Here is a 21,272-nt window from a genome sequence, read left to right as displayed (position 1 = left end):
CACCCTATCTATGCCTTTCATAATTTTATACACCTCTATTAAGTCTCCCCTCATCCTCCGTCTTTCCAAGGAGAACAACCCCAATTTCCCCAATCTCTCCTCATAACCAAGCCCCTCCATACCAGGCAACATCCTGGTAAACCTCCTCTGTACTCTCTCCAAAGCCTCCACGTCCTTCTGGTAGTGTGGCGACCAGAACTGGACGCAGTATTCCAAATGCGGCCGAACCAACGTTCTATACATCTGCAACATCAGACCCCAACTTTTATACTCTATGCCCCGTCCTATAAAGGCAAGCATGCCATATGCCTTCTTCACCACCTTCTCCACCTGTGACGTCACCTTCAAAGATCTGTGGACTTGCACACCCAGGTCCCTCTGCGTCTCTACACCCTTTATGGTTCTTCCATTTATCGTGTAGCTCCTCCCTACATTATTCCCACCAAAATGCATCACTTCGCATTTATCAGGATTGAACTCCATCTGCCATTTCCTTGCCCAAATTTCCAGCCTATCTATATCCTTCTGTAGCCTCTGACAATGTTCCTCACTATCTGCAAGTCCTGCCAGTTTTGTGTCGTCCGCAAACTTACTGATCACCCCAGTTACTCCTTCTTCCAGATCATTTATATAAATCACAAACAGCAGAGGTCCCAATACAGAGCCCTGCGGTACACCACTAGTCACAGGCCTCCAGCCGGAAAAAGACCCTTCCACTACCACCCTCTGTCTTCTATGACCAAGCCAGTTCTCCACCCATCTAGCCACCTCCCCCTTTATCCCATGGGATCCAACCTTTTTCACTAGCCTACCATGAGGGACTTTGTCAAATGCTTTACTAAAGTCCATATAGACAACATCCACGGCCCTTCCTTCGTCAACCATTTTGGTCACTTCTTCAAAAAACACCACCAGGTTCGTGAGGCATGACCTCCCTCTCACAAAACCATGTTGACTATCGTTAATGAGTTTATTCCTTTCTATATGCGCATACACCCTATCTTTAAGAATCTTCTCCAACAACTTCCCCACCACGGACGTCAAGCTCACCGGCCTATAATTACCCGGGTTATCCTTCCTACCCTTCTTAAATAACGGGACCACATTGGCTATCCTCCAATCCTCTGGGACCTCACCTGTGTCCAGTGACGAGACAAAGATTTGCGTCAGAGGCCCAACTATTTCACCTCTCGTCTCCCTGAGCAGCCTTGGATAGATTCCATCAGGCCCTGGGGATTTGTCAGTCTTTATATTCTCTAACAAACCTAACACTTCCTCCTTTGTAATGGAGATTTTCTCCAACGGTTCAACACTCCCCTCCGAGACACTCCCAGTCAACACATCCCTCTCCTTAGTGAATACCGACGCAAAGTATTCATTTAGGATCTCCCCTACCTCTTTGGGCTCCAAGCATAAGTCCCCACTTTTGTCCCTGAGAGGTCCGATTTTTTCCCTTACAACCCTTTTGTTCCTAACGTATGAATAAAATGCCTTGGGATTCTCCTTAATCCTGTCTGCCAAGAACATTTCGTGACCCCTTTTTGCTCTTCTAATTCCCCGTTTGAGTATTTTCCTACTTTCATTATACTCCTCCAGAGCTCCCTCCGTTTTTAGCTGCTTGGACCTAACATACGCCTCTCTTTTCCTTTTGACCAGTCCCTCAATTTCCCTGGTTATCCACGGTTCTCTAATCCTACCCTTCCTATCCTTCTTTTTTACAGGCACATGCTTGTCCTGTAGCCCTAACAACCGTTCCTTAAAAGACTGCCACATACCAGATGTGGATTTACCCTCAAACAGCCTCTCCCAATCAAGAGCTGCCAATTTCTGCCTGATCCCAATAAGGTTAGCCTTCCCCCAATCCAACACCTTACCCTTGGGACACCACTCATCCTTTTCCATCACTATCCTAAAGCTAACAGAATTGTGGTCACTATTTGCCACATGTTCCCCGACCAAAACTTTGAAGACCTGACCGGGCTCATTCCCCAGCACCAGGTCCAGTATAGCCCCCTCTCTAGTTGGGCTGTCCACATATTGTTCCAACGAACCCTCCTGTACACATTTTACAAATGCCTCACCATCCAGAGTCCCTGCCCTCAGCGATTTCCAGTCTATACCAGGGAAATTGAAGTCTCCCACTACAACAACCCTATATTTCCTGCACCTATCCAGTATCTCCTGACATATCCATTCTTCCACTTCCCTTGGGCTGTTGGGGGGCCTGTAGTACACCCCCAACATAGTGACTGCGCCTTTCCTGTTTCTAAGCTCCACCCAGAGTGACTCGCTACACGACTCCTCCGAATTGTCCTCCCTCTGCACCGCTGTAATATGCTCTCCAACCAATACCGCTACTCCCCCACCTCTTTTGGCCCCTCCTCTGTCTCGCCTAAAACACTTGTACCCTGGAATATTCAGCTGCCAGTCCTGTCCCTCTTTCAACCAAGTCTCTGTCACCGCAACCACATCCAAATTCCTCGTGCGCATTAAGGCCCCAAGTTCGTCTGTTTTACCTGCTACGCTCCTTGCATTGAAGTATAAGCACTCCAGACCCCCAGGCTCAGTGAGGTCGTCCTCCCCCAGAGTGCTCTTCTTCTTTGCCAGCCTTGTCCCAGCCCCAAGCTCGTCCCCAGCCACCACACTTATAGACCTAATAGTTTGATCCCCACCCCCCTGCCATACTAGTTTAAACCCCCCCGAACTGCATTAGCAAAGCTCCCAGCCAGGATATTTGTGCCCTTCCAACTTAGTTGTGACCCCTCCCTCTTGTACAGGTGCCATCCTCTCCTGAAAACCTCCCATTGGTCTATGAAAATAAAGCCCTCCCTCCTGGACCAGTCCTTTAGCCAGGCATTCATTTGAACCAACTCCCTATTCTTATCCTCAGTGGCACGAGGCATTGGGAGCAGCCCAGAGATGGCCACCCTAGTGACCCTACTTTTTAACCTATTTCCCAACTCCCTGAATTGCTCCCTTAGGACCCCCCTACTCTTCCTATCTACGTCATTTCCACCAATGTGTATAATGACATCCGTTTCTTTATCTTCCCCTTTTGAAGTTTCTCGCAGTCTTGGACAGAGCAGGAGCCATACCAAGCTAGAATGTTATTTATGGTGCATCTGTAAAAGTTGATGAGAGTCGCAGCTGACATGCCAAATGTCCCTAAACCTCTGAGAAAATAGAGGCGTTCGGAGACTTTTTTAATTATAGGGACGTCATGGAGGAACCAGGAAAGGTTTTTCGTGATGTGGACCCTAAAACGTGAAGCTCTCGACTATTTCAACTTCATCCCATTGATGTAGATCGGGGCATGTACTCCACTAGGCTTCCAGAAGTCGATTTGCTTTGTTGACATTGAGGAAGAGATTATTGTTGTCGCCCCAGTTCACCAGATTCTCTGTCTCTTCCTCCGACCCACTGCAGGTGTCATCAGCAAACTTGGGAACCGAGTTGCAGGGGAATTTGGCCACACAGTCACCAGTGTATAAGGAGTATAGTAAGGGGCTGAGGACGCAGCCTTACGGGGCACCGCTGTTCAGGATGATTGTGAAGGAGATGTTGTTGATTGTCCTTAATTTTGCTCTCTATGGATTAGGAAGTTGAGGATCCAATTGCAGAGGCAGGAGCCAAGCCCAGCGCCACGAACTTTGGACATGAGTTTCGTAGGACTAATGGTGTTGCAGGCTGAGCTGTAGTTGATAAACACGAGTCTGTGTTCCAGGGTTCACTGTCGGGCCCGGGAGATGGCATTGTGGACCTGTTGTGGATGTCGGTGAACTGTCGTGGATCCAGGCAATCTGGGAAGCCGGAACTGATTCATGCCATGACTAACCTTTTGATGCATTTCATAATATTGGACATCAGAGTCACCGGACGATAGGCATTAAGGCAGCCTGCTTGGCTTTTCCTTTGGTACTGGCCTTTGTTTGAGTTTTACCTGGTGCATAGATTGGCAACCTTCCTGCCGAGAGACGACTGCAGCTGCACTGGTCCAGTAGACCAACGTGGGACAGCAGTAATCGCACTGAGCATTATGGACGATAGCGATTCGCTGAACCCTGAAACTTTCTCCCACTCTTGAAAGAAACACTGGAAGTTGTGTTCTGTGCCAATCGAGTGTGAGATTACTATTTTTTCCTGTGTTGTGCTAACAGTGGCCACAATGCTGTGATCTCCTCTCCAGGGTACAGTTCTGTGTAAGTATAATAGAGATTCTGTGCTGTCAAGGCATCAGGATCTCCCTCTGCCAATTGTTAGTATTGTCCAGAGGCAAGGGTCAAACCAGCCCTCTTTGGTACCAGCTCTGTTGCAGGGGTTGTCAGTAAACTGTCTGAGAGACGACAGATTACCATCTACAGGATTCCAGTCTGGATTTTCTGTCAGGGTTTACTCCCTCACCCTTGGAGCTGAGTGAGGGTCAATGTTGTGGACTCTCCGGAAAGCTCTCTCCCAAATGTATACCAGTGTGTTGCTACCATGGACTGCACGGTGACACAGTAGTTAGCACTGCTGATTCACAGCGTCAGGGAGCTGGGTTCAATTCCAGGCTTGGGTCACTGTCTGTGTGGAGTTTGGACCTTCTCCCCGTGTCTGTGTGGGTTTCCTCCGGATGCTCCACTTTCCTCTCACACTGCAAAAGACGTGCTGGTTTAAAAAAAAGATTTAAGTCATTTTATGTGTATACATTCTTTTTTATTTTAACCCATCCTCAGTCCAAATGGTAACTTCTTTCCCTGAATCCTGTCTAATTTTATTCTTTATTTCCCTTCCTGACAGTGAACATAATCACAATTGTGACACTGACGAGCAGAAACTGTGGTCTGTCCAAATGTGTGACTCGTTACCTGGTGGCCATGTCAGCGGGGGATCTGCTGGTCGTTATCCTCGACCTGATATTCAGACACATTCCCATTCTTTATCCGGAACAGTTTGATTTCCTGCGCTGGGTTCCCGTGTGTAACATCCACGCCGTCCTGCTTTTTGCAGCCACTGACTGTTCTGTCTGGTTCACCGTCACTTTCACCTTTGATCGATTTGTGGCCATTTGCTGCCCCAAGCTGAAGAGTAAATATTGCAGTGAGAAACCGGCGGCTGTGGTTCTGGGAACAGTGACGGTGCTGAGCTGTTTAAAGAACATCTTCTGGTATTTTATGTTATTAAATAGATATCGGCTGGGGAACGAACCCTGGTTTTGTGAGGTCACAATGGATGTTCTGTACTCTCCGGTCTGGGGAACAATCGAGTTCCTCCACAACATTCTAACCCCGACTGTCCCGTTCGTCCTGATTCTGCTGCTCAACGTTTTCACCGTCAGACACATTTTAATGAGCAGCAGAGCCCGCAGGAGACTCCGGACTCACAGCAGTGGGGAGAATCCCAGAGACCCAGAGATGGAGAGTCGCAGGAAATCCATCATTTTACTGTTTGTTATCTCAGCCAATTTCATCCTCTTATGGTCGACATTAATGGTTTATTCTATATGGAGTCGGATGGATTATTTGGGCTATAAGTCGGTCTGGTTAGATTTCTATGTTCTGCAATTTGGTTTCATGTTGCAACTCACAAGTTGTTGTACAAACACTGCCATTTATGCTGTGACACAGACTCACTTCAGGCAGCAGCTAATCAATCTGCTGAAAGCTCCCCTTACTTCAATTCTTCAACTCATTAGACCCTGAGAGGAAACTACAACTACAAGACCCCTGACTCTTTCTATTGGACTTTCAAATATAAATAACAAACAGTTGCCATGTCTGGTGGCCAGGTATGGATACGAATATTTGCCCGTGGGTCAGTGTTGACAATATCAACAAGGGCAGAAGTACCACCAATCACTACTCTTCACACTTGGGAATGGCCAGGACATCCGGAGACGTGGCTGCACACGGAGAGTGCCGGTCCGTTCATGGGGTCTATGTTCCTGAAATGGTAGATGCTGATTCAAAATGGATGGCCGTTCACAGGGTGAGTTACTCAAACACAAGGACAAGAGTGGAGAAACTTCACACCTCTTTCATGACACCCGGGATCCCGGAAATGTTAGTTCCTGAAAATAAACCACTCTTCATCAGCCAGGAATTTGTGCATTCGATGAAGTTGGACAGAATTTGACACGTTTGGGCAGTGTCATATTATGATGTGGAGATGCCGGCGTTGGACTGGGGTAAACACAGTAAGAAGTTTACAACACCAGGTTAAAGTCCAACAGGTTTATTTGGTAGCAAAAGCCACTTTTGCTACCAAATAAACCTGTTGGACTTTAACCTGGTGTTGTTAAACTTCTTACAGTGTCATATTACCCATCATCCAATGGCCTGGCAGAAAGAGCGGCCCAAACAGTAAAAGCAGGTTCAAAATACCATCCCTCAGTCTCTTTGGACACCAAACCATCCAGATTTCATCTTCAATTACAGAATGACACCCTCCAACCTCCCCCCGACCTCCCCTCTTCAACAACTGGAATAGCCCCAGCAGAGTTGGTCATGGGAAGTTCACTCCGCCCAATGTTAAGTCTGACCTTCTGAAGGTGGGAGCTAACACCCAGTGCCGTTCCCACCAGCCGGGAGAGGCACCTAAAGGCAGGTGATAGGTTATTGGTAAAGAATCATGGCAATGGATCCACGTGGTTATGAGGCACGGTCGAGTCTGGAACAGGGCCAGTTTCCTATCAAGTCCGCTTGGGAGATACCATCCTATGGGAATGCTTCAATCATCTACAAGCCATGAAGCCCCAAGCCGTGCAGGAAAAAGCAATTCCCAGCAGACCGGGAACTTTGGAAAGAATTCCAGGCACTCCGGCTCCTGTTCCCCATCTCCGCCAGTGGGAACCTCGGAGTCTGAAATGGACACAGTGGGTTTAGCCTCTCGACCACATTGTCACCCGATAAAGGGAACTCGGGCCACACGCTCATGGTGGAAGAGGCGAGCTCCGGTCTGCTGAACCCCACTCACTTCCGAGGCTGAGCAGCAGGAACCGGACCCAGCATTGAAACTCCAAAAAATGCTTCCAAGGTGGTCAGCCCTCGGCGGTTACTCAGACCTAGAGGGGGAGGGGGGGCAGTGACTTCAATCAGGTTCATGAGTTGGACACGGGCAAATATAAACTACCAAACTGAGGCCTGTGAAATGTGCCCACTCAGGGAGCTCCACAGAGTGCAAGCTGCAGAGAGTGAAGCACTGAGAGCTGGGGTAAGTGTGGGAGTTTAGGGAAGTGGGTGGAGAGGTATTGCTGTGTCTTGTGTCCCTTACTGCCCGGTCCCTTACGGCCAGGTCCAGTGTGGGTAGGTGTCCCCCAGACATTACTGTTCAGAAAGTGACGTGAGCAGATGTGTTTATTGAGACTTTCAGAAGGCTTTCGACAAGGTCTCACATCGCAGACTGCCATGTAAAGTGAAAGCACATGGGATTACAGGCAATGTTTTGAGACGGATAGAAAGCTGGTTCACTGATAGAAAGCAAAGAGTTGGCAATAAATGGGCCTTTTTCTGATTAGCAGTCAGTGTCTAGTGGGGTTCTGCAGGAATCTGTGCACGGACCCCAACTGCTCACATTATATATTAATTATTTTGAAAATGGAACTAGATGTATCATCTCCAAATTTGCAGATGATAAAAGGTGTGTGAGGGTGAGCTATGAGAAACATGCAGACATGCTTCAGTGTGATTTGAACAGGCTCAATGTGTGGGGATGTGCAAAGCAGTTGCAGTAAAATGTGGATCAATGTGAAGTTATCCAATTTAGCAGCAATAATAGGAAGACAGATTATTATTTGAATGGGTGTAAATTGAGAGAGGTGGATACTCAGCGAGGCCTTGGTGTCCGTATGCATCAGTAAGTGAAAGTCAGCGCGCATGTACAACAGGCAGTAAAGAAGACAACTGTAATGCTGCCCTTCATAGGGATAAGATTGGAGTACAGGAAGAGAGATGTGTCATTGCAGTTGTACAGGGCATTGCTGAGGCCACATTTCGAGTATTGTGTGCAGTTTTGGTGTCCTTATCTGAGGAAGGATATCCTCGCTATAGAGGGAGTACAGCGAATGTTTACCAGGCTGATTCCTGGGATGGCAAGTCTGTGATATGAAGAGAGACTAAGTCGGTTAGGGCTTTATTCATTGGAGTTCATTCGAGTGAAACATATAATATTGGACCATGTTTAGACAGGGTAGATTCAGAAAGAATGTTCCTGATGCTCAGGGAGTTGAGGACGAGTGTTCATGGTTTGAGGATAAGCATCAACCTTTTAGAACAGAGGTGAGGAGAAATTTCTCCACTCTGATGACCTATGGACTTCGCTACCACAGAAAGTAGCTGAGGCCAAAACCTTTCGTGATTTCAGGAAGAAATTATGTATCGCTCTTGGGGCTAAAGTGATCACGGGATATGGGAGCAAGGGATGGTCAGGATATTGAAGTTGATGATGATCCCTGATCAAACTGAATGTCGGAGCTGGGTCGAAGGGCCGAATGGCCTGCTCCTGCTGTTCCTATATTTCAATGTTTCTATGATTGTGAAGCTGAGGTGAGTCTGTACACGGTGTGAATCTGAACATGATCCGAGTCCGAACCTTGTGTGAATCTGAACAGCGTCTCTGTCTGAACCTGGGTGGGTCTGAACCTGGTGCGGGGCCTCTCGACATGATTGCCAGTATTCCACTTGCCTTCCTAACTGCCGATTGAACCTGCAGGTTAACCTTTAGAGAATCTTGAACAAGGCCTCCCAAATTCCTTTGTGCATCTGATTTTCTAAGCATTTCCCCATTTCGAAAATAGTCTCTGCCTCCATTCCTCCTTCCAAAGTGCATAACCTCACACTTTTCCTCCTTGTATTCCATCTGCCCCCTCTTTATCCACTGTCCTAACCTGTCCAAGTCCTTCTGCAGCCCTCCTCCTCCCCCTCCCCCCTCCCACTTCCGCAATACTCCCTGTCCCTCTGCATATAATTGTATCATCACCAAACTTAGCAACAGCGCCTTCATTTCGTTTTTCCAAATTATTAATGTGTATTGTGAAAGGTTGTGGTCCCAGGACCGACCCCCGAGGCACACCACTTGTCACCGGCTGCCATCCTGAGAGAAGATCCCTTCATCCCCACTCTCTGCCTTCTGCCAGTCAGCCAATCCTCTATCCATGCCAGGATCTTACCCTCAACACCATTGGCACTTAACTTATATAACAGTCTCCTATGCTGCGCCTTATCAAAGAAAGATCACCACCAATGCCACCACAATTTCCTCAGCTATGTCTTTTAGAAACCTGGGGTGTACTCCATCCGGTCCAGGTGATTTACCACCCACAGACCTTTCAGTTTCCCCAGAACCTTCTCCTGAGTGATGGCCACTACACCCACCTGTGTCCCCCGACTCTCCTGGAGCTCTGGCATCCCACTGGTGTCTTCCACCGTGAAGACTGATGCAAACTATTCAGTTCCTCTGCCATTTCTTTGTTTCCTATTATTCCTTCTCCAGCCTCATTTTTTAGTGATCCAATGGCTATTTTTGCCTCTCTCTTAACTTATATTGGAAAACCTTCTCCTCTCCTCTTTTATAATACAAGCTTGCTTACACTCATATTTCATCTTCTCCCCTCTTATTGCTTTTTTAAGTTGTCCTCTGCTTGCTTTCAAAAGCTTCTCAATCTTCTGCCTTCCCACTAATCCTTGCCACTAAGGATGCTTTCCCTTTTGTGTTTTTGCTGCCCTTGGCTTCCCCGTCAGCCATGGATTCCTCGTCCTCCCTGTGGCATGTTTCCTCCTCCTTGGGATGAATTTCTGTTGTGCCTCGCAAATAACTCTCAAGAACTCCTGTCATTGCTGTTCCACTTTCTCCCCTGCTCGGCTCCCTTTACAATCAACTCTGGCCAGCTCCACCTTCATGTCCTTGTAGTTATCTTTATTTAATTCAAATACCTTTACATCTGATTCCAGGTTCTTCCTCTCAAACTGCAGGGTAAATTCTATCATATTGTGGTCACTCCTCCCTAAGGGTTCCTTCACCTTAAGTTCCCTAATCAAGTCTGCCTCATTACACATCGCCAAATCCAGAATTGCCTGTTCCGTAGTAGGCTCTGTCACAAGCTGCTCCAAAAACCCTCTCTTAGACATTCCACAAATTCCTTTTCTTGGGATCCACGACCTATCTGATTTTCCCAGTCCACCTTAGAATCTTAGAAACCTACATATTGAAGTCCCCCATGATGATTGTAACATTGCCTTTTCTATCTCCTGATGTATTTTCTGCCCCTCATTCTCTCACTATCCTCATCCCTACCCTCAGACTGTACTTTACCCTTTACCTCCGCCAATCAGACACGATGTTTACATTTGAAGGCCAGTTTCCAATATTCAAAGTCTCTCTATTTTTCCCTTGCCTCCTTTTTCCCTTTTGCCTGTAATTCAGATTGATTCAATTATTTTGCTTGCTGTTCCTCCCTTTCCTTTTCTTTTCCCTGTAATTCAAATAGTTTTAATTATTTTTTATATTGAGTCACTTTCATTTGTAACTGAATTTCCAACGATTCTGACTGAGCTTCTGACAATTCCAAATGTTGTGCTATTGCCACAATTATCTCTCCTTTCTGTACTCTGTCAGGCAATGTCAACTGGAATGTGTTTCCAATTCCAAAAGCTTTGCTTTCGTCACTATCTGTCAGGTAACTTGCGTGACTTCCTCCACCCGCAGAAACTTCTGAGCCTCTGAAAGAGACATTAATCCAAACCACACTCCCTATTTAAACTGGAATACAACACCTGAAAAGGAAACACAAATCTGCTCACCGCTCACTGTCTTTGAGTTCACTAATCCAAAATCAATCAAGAAATACAGGTTTCAATCCCGGAGCCCCCAGTTGTTCTCAGTCAGGTTGGATACTCCCAGTTGTTCCATGAAGCTCGAGTGACCTGTAACTCTTTACCTTGAATCTGGCTCGAAGGAGCACGAGAGGTTTCACTTCAGGTGGGAGTGAACTGACCCACGAGGAACTCTTATTCAATACAAAGTTTAATTGAGAATATTGTTGACATGTATAGTAAGACAATTAGCAAGAACATTTAACAATTACAAACAAGAAACACAACAACCACGATAATGTACATCTCTGAAGGAAATATCTCTGGTGTGTTCCAACCAAAGCCAACATCCAATCCACAAAACCCTCCAAATCACCACAATACGGCAGAGGTTAATGCCGAATTATTACACGTGTCCAGCCTCCTGGGCTGAATGCTCAAAATCCCTTGAGAAACTCAGCAGAGGTTGCAGTCGAGTCTGTTCCACAAAACACAGCCTTTTCAAAAGAGAAGGACAGGGAGAGGGAGAGAGATTGCTTCTGAGCTTGCTGCTAAACTGCTTCCCAAAACTAAACTAAAAGACCAAAAAAAAACCACCACCTGACTGCCACAGCTTAGCTCCACCTCCATGTAAGCTGCATGATTTAAACAAAATTGCTGAAAGGTCCACTCACATGACAACATTAACACCCTCACTCTCAACTCAGCACTCCCCATTACCCCAACACTCTCTCTCTCTCACCAACACTATCCTGTCACGTCAACACACCCCCTCACCTCAACACACCCCCGCTCACCTCAATACTCCCCTTCCCCTCTCTGCACAATCTCTATCACACAGACATTACACCCTTTCTCCTCAACACTAGCCGTCTCGCTTCTAAGTTCCCCCTCTCACATTTACATTGTCCCATAGAGGGTTAACATCAATTCCTCTCACCAGAACACGCGCTCTCAATTCAACACTCCCCCAATCAACACAACTCTCCCCCTCTCACCTTAACATGTTCCCCCCCTCACATCAATCCTCCCACTCACTTCTACATTCCCCCACGCACCACAACACTACCCATCTCATCTCGACGCTCCTCACCTCAAGATCCCCAAGATATGAATTTCCCGTCCCACACCGCATGGGAGTCGGAGCAGATGGGCACAGACCGTGTCAAGATCCAATTACCTCTGGTGGGATTATCCGAATTTGGGGAGAGCGCGGGGCCAAATCCGACACTCTGTCTCACATCAACATTCTCCCTCTCTCATATCAGCTCTCTCTTCCCATCTCAGCACTCTGTCTCGCCTCAGCTCCCGCCATCTCCTTTTAACTTTCCCCCTCACCTCAACAAACTCCCCCTCATCTCAATACACCGCCTCTCAACTCATCACTCTCCCCCTCACTTCCATAATAAACTTTCACTCCACACACAGCCCCCCACTCCACACAACTCAAACATCCGCACGCTGTCCCTGCACTGGGTGTGTTTGCTGGGGAAATTGCAGATGGAGTTTTATCTTGTGTTTCCCCGATGCTACACCTGTCCCTGCAGATGCAGAAATAACCTGATTCTTATTGGAACCAGGTATTTAGGAACAGCAGTGACCGCACTCTCCTTTCACAACCTGCACAGATACATTACTGAATTGCTCTGATTGTCAATACACATCCAGGTGCATGGCTAACCTCATCCCTACTGTCTTTACCTTCCAGGTGTATCACCGACTTCATTCTTATTACCAACTGACAAACAGATACATCACTGACCTCACTCTTATTGTCGCTACTGATTCCCTGCGACCCCCGCGTTACAAAACGAATAAAGGCAACACAGCAGCAGCGTCACACAAACTGTCTCAAAAACCTTCAGCTCCTTCAATCATTCTGATCCTGGGCTGATCTCAACAACATAAAGTTTGAATGCAGAATGTAAGTTTGTTCCTCCACGAATACACTTGGATTAAATAATTGCGGAACAGAGCATCTATTTCAGGTCAAGCAGAGGTGGCAGTGTGGGAGCATGGTGCTAAATATCAGAATTATCTGTATCAATATCTGACTGCTCAGAGACCGGAATTAAAATAAATATATTCACTGCATGTGAAACATGTATAAAATGATATGCATTACAAAGTTACTGCTGGTGTTCAGTGACTGGAACTAATGTTATTCACCTTGAGATCTCTATAAATGTACCTCTTCTGTTCTGTACAGTCAGTTGGAGAAACGGATTTCGAAATGTTTTTCAATTAGATTGTATAAGATCTCCACATGCATTTTCACAAATTCCCTCAATAAATCCCCAGCTGAATTTAACAAGGCAATCCCCACCAATTGAATTCTGGTTTTCACTCTGCGTGAGATGTCAGCACCACCGGGAATGTCACCCCGCTTGGTTAACGCTGACACACAGACTCACTGTTACTGGGAGATATTGCAAAGTGTTCTTGTGTTGGATCGGGTCATCTCACTGTCCCAATACTGCAAACAATCACAATATGGAACGGGTTCTCACTTCTACACGGGACAATTATTCCCCATTTGGCATTGATTGCAATCAGTTGATCAATCTGATTTACTTAACTGGGGCAGTTTTCACCTGGCCTTCATCAATCGAGAGATTGAGTTTAGGAGTCCGGGGATAATGATGCAGCTAATATAAGACCCTCGTCAGACCCCACTTGGAGTACTGTGCTCAGTTCTGGTCGCCTCATTACAGGAGGGACGTGGAAATTATTGAAAGGGTGCAGAGAAGATTTACAAGGATGTTGCCTGGATTGGTTGGCATGCCTCATGAGGATATGTTGAGAGAGCTCGGTCTTTTCTCCTTGGAGAGATGAAGGATGAGAGGTGACCTGATAGAGGTATAAAAGATGTTGAGTGGTATAGATCAGGTGGACTCACAGAGGCTTTTTCCCAGGGCTGAAATGGCTGCTACGAGAGGACACAGGTTAAAGGTGCTGGGGAATAGCTACAGAGGAGATGTGAGGGGTAGGTTTTGCACTCAGAGGGTGGTGGGTGAGTGGAATCGGCTGCCGCCAGTGGTGGTGGAGGCAAACTCGATGGTGTCTTTTAAGAGACTCCTGGATGAGTACATGGGACTTAATAGGATTGAGGGTTCTAGGTAAGCCTGTATATAAGCCGAGGTAGGTAGGGACATGACCGGCGCAACTTGTGGGCCGAAGGGCCTGTTTGTGCTGTAGCTTTTCTATGTTCTTTACAACAGAAAATGTTTGCAATTCATTCATTCGAATTCCCAAGTGTCTGAACTGTATTTAGGAAAGGTCTGAAGGAGTATTTCACAAAACTATAACAACAAATTAACAGAAGACAGTTATTATGAAAGCACGTGTGGAAAATATCATTATCAGTGAGGCTGCCCTGGGATTACTTCATGGACAGTGATGGAAACGTGTTTGATACAGAAGATACACGTCCCTTTTATCAGCCTGTTTGAATTGGCAGTGCAGCAAGACCATACACTTTACCCAGTGCTGTCCCTATCCTTGGAAATGTTCAATGGAAGCACAATTTACAGGAACCCAATGGCAAATACAGAAACATGGTTCAGAATGGGGTTCGACACAGAGTAAACACCCTTTGCAGTCAACTATTCAATGGGACACTGCAGAGTGAGCTTTGCTCTGTCTGCAATCCCGTGTGTAACTGTTCTGGGAGGGTTTCAGAGGTCAGTATCAAGAGGAGATGTATCTGTATTGAACTTTTCTTTACCCATACATGGGATTTTTTTCTGGCAATATACAGGGAGAGCAGAACTATATGTATCTCTGTGTCCACCTGCGCTCGAGTTCCTGATAGGACAGTGTGGAGAGATTTTCTGTGGACCTTACCCTGTTCTGCTCTTGCTCAGGTCTTTAGTGTTTGGACAGTCTATGCAGACATTTTTTGTGCATCTCACCCTTGCTACCCCTTCACTGGAGTTCTTGGTGAAACAGTGTGATGGGAGGTTTCTGGAAATCTCAGCCTGAGCTGCATCTGAACTCTCACTAGTTGCATCTGTCTTTGGAGAGTTTGATGGGGACATTATAGAGGGAGATTTATTCTACATTTAACGACGTACTGTCCCTATCCTGGGTATCCTGGGAGTGCTTGATGAGGACACTGGAGAGAGAGGTTTATTATGTATCTACCCCCCCATCCCGGCCAATGCTGTAGCCGTTCTGGGTGGTGCAGAGGGAATTTTACCGTGTGAATGTTTGATGGGCACAGTCTTAAATTTACTCTGTGTCTATCCCCATGCTGTACACGTCCTGGGAGTGTTTGATGGGGACATTGATGAGGGAAATTTACTCTGTATCTAACCCCGTCCAGTACCTGTCCTGTACGTTGCCCGTCTCCCAAGTTAGCATGGCTAATCCAACTAACTCCCACATCTTTGGAGTGTGGGAGGAAATGAGAGCACACAGAGGATTCCCACGCAGACAGGGGAGAACGTGCGCACTCCACACAGAGAGTGAGCCGAGGCTGGAATCAAACCCGGGTCTTTGGGGCCATGAGGCAGCAGCGCCAACCAGTGTGTTACAGAACCTCACCCACACCACAAAATTCCCTTCTCACCTCCACACTCCCACTGTCACCTCCACACTCCCACTGTCACCTCAACACTCCCCCTCTCGCCTCCACGCTCCCCCCCGCTCGCCTCCGCGCTCCCCCCCGCTCGCCTCCGCGCTCCCCCCCTCTCGCCTCCGCGCTCCCCCCCTCTCGCCTCAGCGCTCCCCCCTCTCGCCGCAGCGCTCCCCCCCTCTCCCCCTCTCGCCTCAACGCTCTCCCCCTCTCGCCACAACGCTCTCCCCCTCTCGCCTCAGCGCTCCCCCCCTCTCGCCTCCGCGCCCCCCCCCCCTCTCGCCTCAGCGCTCCCCCCCTCTCGCCTCAACGCTCTCCCCCTCTCGCCTCAACGCTCTCCCCCTCTCGCCTCAACGCTCTCCCCTCAAAGCTCTCCCCCTCTCGCCTCAACGCTCTCCCCCTCTCGCCTCAACGCTCTCCCCCTCTCGCCTCAACACTCTCCCCCTCTCGCCTCAACGCTCTCCCCCTCTCGCCTCAACGCTCTCCCCCTCTCGCCTCAAAGCTCTCCCCCTCTCGCCTCAACGCTCTCCCCCTCTCGCCTCAACACTCTCCCCCTCTCGCCTCAACGCTCTCCCCCTCTCGCCTCAACGCTCTCCCCCTCTCGCCTCAAAGCTCTCCCCCTCTCGCCTCAACGCTCTCCCCCTCTCGCCTCAACGCTCTCCCCCTCTCGCCTCAACGCTCTCCACCTCTCGCCTCAACGCTCTCCACCTCTCGCCTCAACGCTCTCCCCCTCTCGCCTCAACGCTCTCCCCCTCTCGCCTCAACGCTCTTCGCCTCAACGCTCTCCCCCTCTCGCCTCAACGCTCTCCACCTCTCGCCTCAACGCTCCCCCCTCTCGCCTCAACGCTCCCCCCCTCTCGCCTCAACGCTCTCCCCCCTCTCGCCTCAACACTCTCCCCCTCTCGCCTCAACATCCACCCCTCTCGCCTCAACGCTCCCCCCCTCTCGCCTCAACGCTCTCCCCGTCTCGCCTCAACGCTCTCCCCCTCTCGCCTCAACGCTCTCCCCCTCTCGCCTCAACGCTCTCCCCCTCTCGCCTCAACACTCTCACCCTCTCGCCTCAACACGCTCCCCCTCTCGTCTCAACGCTCCCCCCCTCTCACCTGTCCACACTGTCTATCTCACCCTCTGCTATACCTGCACTGGAGATTCGTGTTTGGACAGTGTAGAGGGAGACAGTTTGTGTATCTGGGCCTGTGCTGCATCTACAATGAGGGTATTTGATGGGAGTGTAGAGGCAGCTTATCCTTGTAAATGTCTGATGGGCGCAAGCTGACGGATATCGAGCCTGAAGGTTGCCTGACTAAGTTGAACCTTCACTTTAGCAGCCATGAGACCGCCTGGTCACACAGTTAAGATGGGGTGGGAGTGACACTGGACCTCTGTAGCTGACATTGGAGTGTTTGATGGGATGTTGCAGATGATGTTTGCTCCGTGTTTAAGGGCTGTCACCGTTCCCTCCGCACTCTGGCTGGCAGCGTGAGGGGACAGACTGACTTCACACCTAATCCCTGCAGTAAATATCCTGGGAGTGTTTGTTGGATCAGTGTGTATTGATATAACACCATGTTGTTCCCCTCTCATCTGAAAGCTCCCTCCTCACATCAACACACTCCCTCTCACCTCAGTAACCGCCTCTCACCTCAACTCCCACCGTCCACAGCAACACCCCTCACCTCAACACTGAACCTCTCACCTCAAAATTCCCCTTCACCTCAACACTCTCTCTCTCACCCCACTCACATCAAAAATAGGATTGACCTTGTGAGTTCCTTCAATCTTTCTGATTCTAGGCTGCCATCAACAGCATAACGTTTCACTGTGCACCGTCCGTCTGTTCCTCCAGAACAAAGAACAATACAGCACAGGAACAGGCCCTTCGGCCCTCCAAGCCCGTGCCACTCCCTGGTCCAAACTAGACCATTCTTTTGTATCCCTCCATTCCCACTCCGTTCATGTGGCTGTCTAGATAAGTCTTCAACGTTCCCAGTGTGTCCGCCTCCACCACCTTGCCTGGCAGCGCATTAGAGGCCCCCAGCACCCTCTGTGTAAAATATGTCCTTCTGATATCTGTGTTAAACCTCCCCCCCCCTTCACATTGAACCTATGACCCCTCGTGAACATCACCACCGACCTGGGGAAAAGCTTCCCACCGTTCACCCTATCTATGCCTTTCATAATTTTATACACCTCTATTAAGTCTCCCCTCATCCTCCGTCTTTCCAGGGAGAACAACCCCAGTTTACCCAATCTCTCCTCATAACTAAGCCCCTCCATACCAGGCAACATCCTGGTAAACCTCCTCTGTACTCTCTCCAAAGCCTCCAGTAGTGTGGCGACCAGAATTGGACACAGTAATCCAAATGCGGCCGAACCAACGTTCTATACATCTGCAACATCAGACCCCAACTTTTATACTCTATGCCCCGTCCTATAAAGGCAAGCATGCCATGTGCCTTCTTCACCACCTTCTCCACCTGTGACGTCACCTTCAAGGATCTGTGGACTTGCACACCCAGGTCCCTCTGCGTGTCTACACCCTTTATGGTTCTGCCATTTATGTATAGCTCCTCCCTACATTATTTCTACCAAAATGCATCACTTCATATTTATCAGGATTGAACCCAATCTGCCATTTCTTTACCCAAATTTCCAGCCTATCTATATCCTTCTGTAGCCTCTGACAATGCACCTCACTTTCTGCAAGTCCTGCCAATTTTGTGTCGTCCGCAAACTTACTGATCACCCCAGTTACACCTTCTTCCAGATCGTTTGCATAAATCACAAACAGCAGAGGTCCCAATACAGAGCCCTGCGGAACTCCACTAGTCACAGGCCTCCAGCCGGAAAAAGACCCTTCCACTACCACCCTCTGTCTTCTGTGACCAAGCTAGTTCTCCACCCATCTAGCCACCTCCCCCTTTATCCCATGAGATCCAACCTTTTTCACCAGCCTACCATGAGGGACTTTGTCAAACGCTTTACTAAAGTCCATATAGACGACATCCACGGCCCTTCCCTCGTCAACCATTCTGGTCACTTCTTCAAAAAACTCCACCAGGTTAGTGAGGCATGACCTCCCTCTCACAAAACCATGCTGACTATCGTTAATGAGTTTATTCCTTTCTAAATGCGCATACATCCTATCTCTAAGAATCTTCAACAACTTGCCCACCACGGACGTCAAGCTCACCGGCCTATAATTTCCCAGGTTATTCTTCCTACCCTTCTTAAATAACGGGACCACATTAGCTATCCTCCAATCCTCTGGGACCTCACCTGCGTCCAGTGACGAGACAAAGCTTTGCGTCAGAGGCCCAGCGATTTCATCTCTCGTCTCCCTGAGCAGCCTTGGATAGATTCCATCAGGCCCTGGGGATTTGGCAGTCTTTATATTCTCTAACAAACCTAACACTTCCTCCCTTGTAATGGAGATTTTCTCCAACGGTTCAACACTCCCCTCCGAGACACTCCCAGTCAACACATCCCTCTCCTTTGTGAATACCGACGCAAAGTATTCATTTAGGATCTCCCCTACTTCTTTGGGCTCCAAGCATAATTCCCCACTTTTGTCCCTGAGAGGTCCGATTTTTTCCCTGACAACCCGTTTGTTCCTAACGTATGAATAAAATGCCTTGGGATTCTCCTTAATCCTGTCTGCCAAGGACATTTCGTGACCCCTTTTTGCCCTTCGAATTCCCCATTTCAGTTCCTTGCTACTTTCTTTGTACTCCTCCAGAGCTCCCTCTGTTTTTAGCTGCCTGGACCTAACATATGCCTCTCTTTTCTTTTTGACCAGTCCCTCAATTTCCCTGGTTATCCACGGTTCTCGAATCCTATCCTTCTTTTTTACAGGCACATGCCTGTCCTGTCGCCCTAACAACTGTCCCTTAAAATACTCCCACATGCCAGATGTGGATTTACCCTCAAAGAGCCTCTCCCAATCAAGAGCTGCCAATTTCTGCCTAATCCCACGAAAGTTAGCCTTCCCCCAATCCAACACCTTACCCTTGGGACACCACTCATCCTTTCCCATCACTATCCTAAAGCTAATAGAATTGTGGTCACGATTTGCTACATGTTCCCCTACCGAAACTTTGAAGACCTGACCGGGCTCATTCCCCAGTACTAGGTCCAGTATAGCCCCCTCTCTAGTCGGGCTATCTGCATATTGTTCCAAAGAACCCTCCTGTACGCATTTTACAAATTCCTCCCCATTTCAGAGTCCCAGCTCTCAGCGATTTCCACTCTATACCAGGGAAATTGAAGTCTCCCACTACAACAACCCTATTTTTCCTGCACCTATCCAGTATCTCCTGACATATCCGTTCTTCCACTTCCCTCGGGTTGTTAGGGGGCCTGTAGTATAGCCCCAACATAGTGACTGCGCCCTTCATGTTTCTAAGCTCCACCCAGAGTGACTCGTTACACGACCCCTCTGAATTGTCCTCCCTCTGCACCGCTGTAATATGCTCTCCAACTAATACTGCTACTCCCCCACCTCTTTTGGCCCCTCCTCTGTCTCGCCTAAAACACTTGTACCCCGGAATATTCAGCTGCCAGTCCTGTCCCTCTTTCAACCAAGTCTCTGTCACGGCAACCACATCCAAATCCCTCGTGAGCATTAAGGCCCTAAGTTCGTCTGTCTTACCTGCTACGCTCCTTGCATTGAAGTATAAGCACTCCAGACCTCCAGGCTCAGTGAGGTCGTCCTCCCCCAGAGTGCTCTTCTTCTTTGCCAGCTTTGTCCCAGTCCCAAGCTCGTCCCCAGCCTCTACACTTGTAGACCTAATATTTTGATCCCCACCCCCCTGCCATACTAGTTTAAACCCCCCCGAACTGCACTAGCAAAACTCCCAGCCAGGATATTCGTGCCCTTTCAACATAGTTGTGACCCGTCCTTCTTGTACAGGTTCCATCCTCTCCTGAAAACTTCCCATTGATCTAGGAAAATGAAGACCTCCCTCCTGAAGCAGTCCTTTAGCCAAGCATTCAATTGTACTAACTCCCTATTCTTAGCCTCACTGGCACCAGGCATCGGGAGCAGCCCGAAGATGGCCACCCTGGAGGCCCTACTTTTTAGTCCATTTCCCAACTCCCTGAATTGCTCTCGTAGGATCCCCCTGCTCTTCCTATCTACGTCATTTGCATCAATGTGTACAATGATATCCGTTTCTTTATCTTCCCCTTTTAAGATGCCTCCTATCCGCTCGGTGACATCCATTTCCCCAGCACCAGGTAGGCAGACTACCATCCTGGAGTCCCGTTCGCAACCACAGAATCGCCTGTCTGTGCCTCTAACCGACGCATCCCCCACCACTATTGCTCTCCTAACCCCTCTCTTTCCTTTCCAGGCCACAGAACCTGACTCTGTGCCAGTGACCTGGTCAGAAATACCCGAGTGTTAAATAATTTCTGAATAGGGCACGAATATCCTGAATAGGGGCGGCACGGTAGCACAGTGGGGGGCGGCATGGTAGCACAGTGGTTAGCACTGCTGCTTCACAGCTCCAGGGTTCGATTCCCGGCTCAGGTCACTGTCTGTGTGGAGTTTGCACATTCTCTTCGTGTCTGCGTGGGTTTCCTCCGGGTGCTCCGGTTTCCTCCCACAGTCCAAAGATGTGCGGGTTAGGTTGATTGGCCATGCTAAAAATTGCCCTTAGTGTCCTGAGATGCGTAGGTTAGAGGGATTAGCGGTTAAAGATGTGGGGATATGGGGGTAGGGCCTGGGTGGGATTGTGGTCGGTGCAGACTCGATGGGCCGAATGGCCTCTTTCTGTACTGTAGGGTTTCTATGATTTCTATGATTTCTATAGCATCTATTTCAGGTCAGGGAAAGGTAGCGGCGTTGAAGCATGATGCTAAATACCAGCATTAACTATACCAATGTCTGATTTCTCCATGTC

At 48.5% G+C, this 21,272-nt stretch overlaps 1 protein-coding gene across 1 annotated transcript in view; it reads right to left on the bottom strand.

Moving 5' to 3' along the window:
* Nucleotides 1–4,892: 4,892 nt before the first annotated feature.
* Nucleotides 4,893–21,272, bottom strand: part of LOC144487201 (uncharacterized) — a gene marked incomplete at its 3' end in the record, with an annotated part of 44,412 nt that continues 28,032 nt past the window's right edge. The window contains exon 5 of the mRNA XM_078205256.1: nucleotides 4,893–5,060. Within this exon, the coding sequence (XP_078061382.1) occupies nucleotides 4,893–5,060 (168 nt within the window). The remainder of the gene's footprint in view (nucleotides 5,061–21,272) is intronic.

This window comes from Mustelus asterias, unplaced genomic scaffold (genome assembly GCF_964213995.1).
Source record: "Mustelus asterias unplaced genomic scaffold, sMusAst1.hap1.1 HAP1_SCAFFOLD_643, whole genome shotgun sequence".
NCBI classification, from domain to species: Eukaryota; Metazoa; Chordata; class Chondrichthyes; order Carcharhiniformes; family Triakidae; genus Mustelus; species Mustelus asterias.
This window is presented reverse-complemented; position numbering and strand designations above follow the sequence as displayed.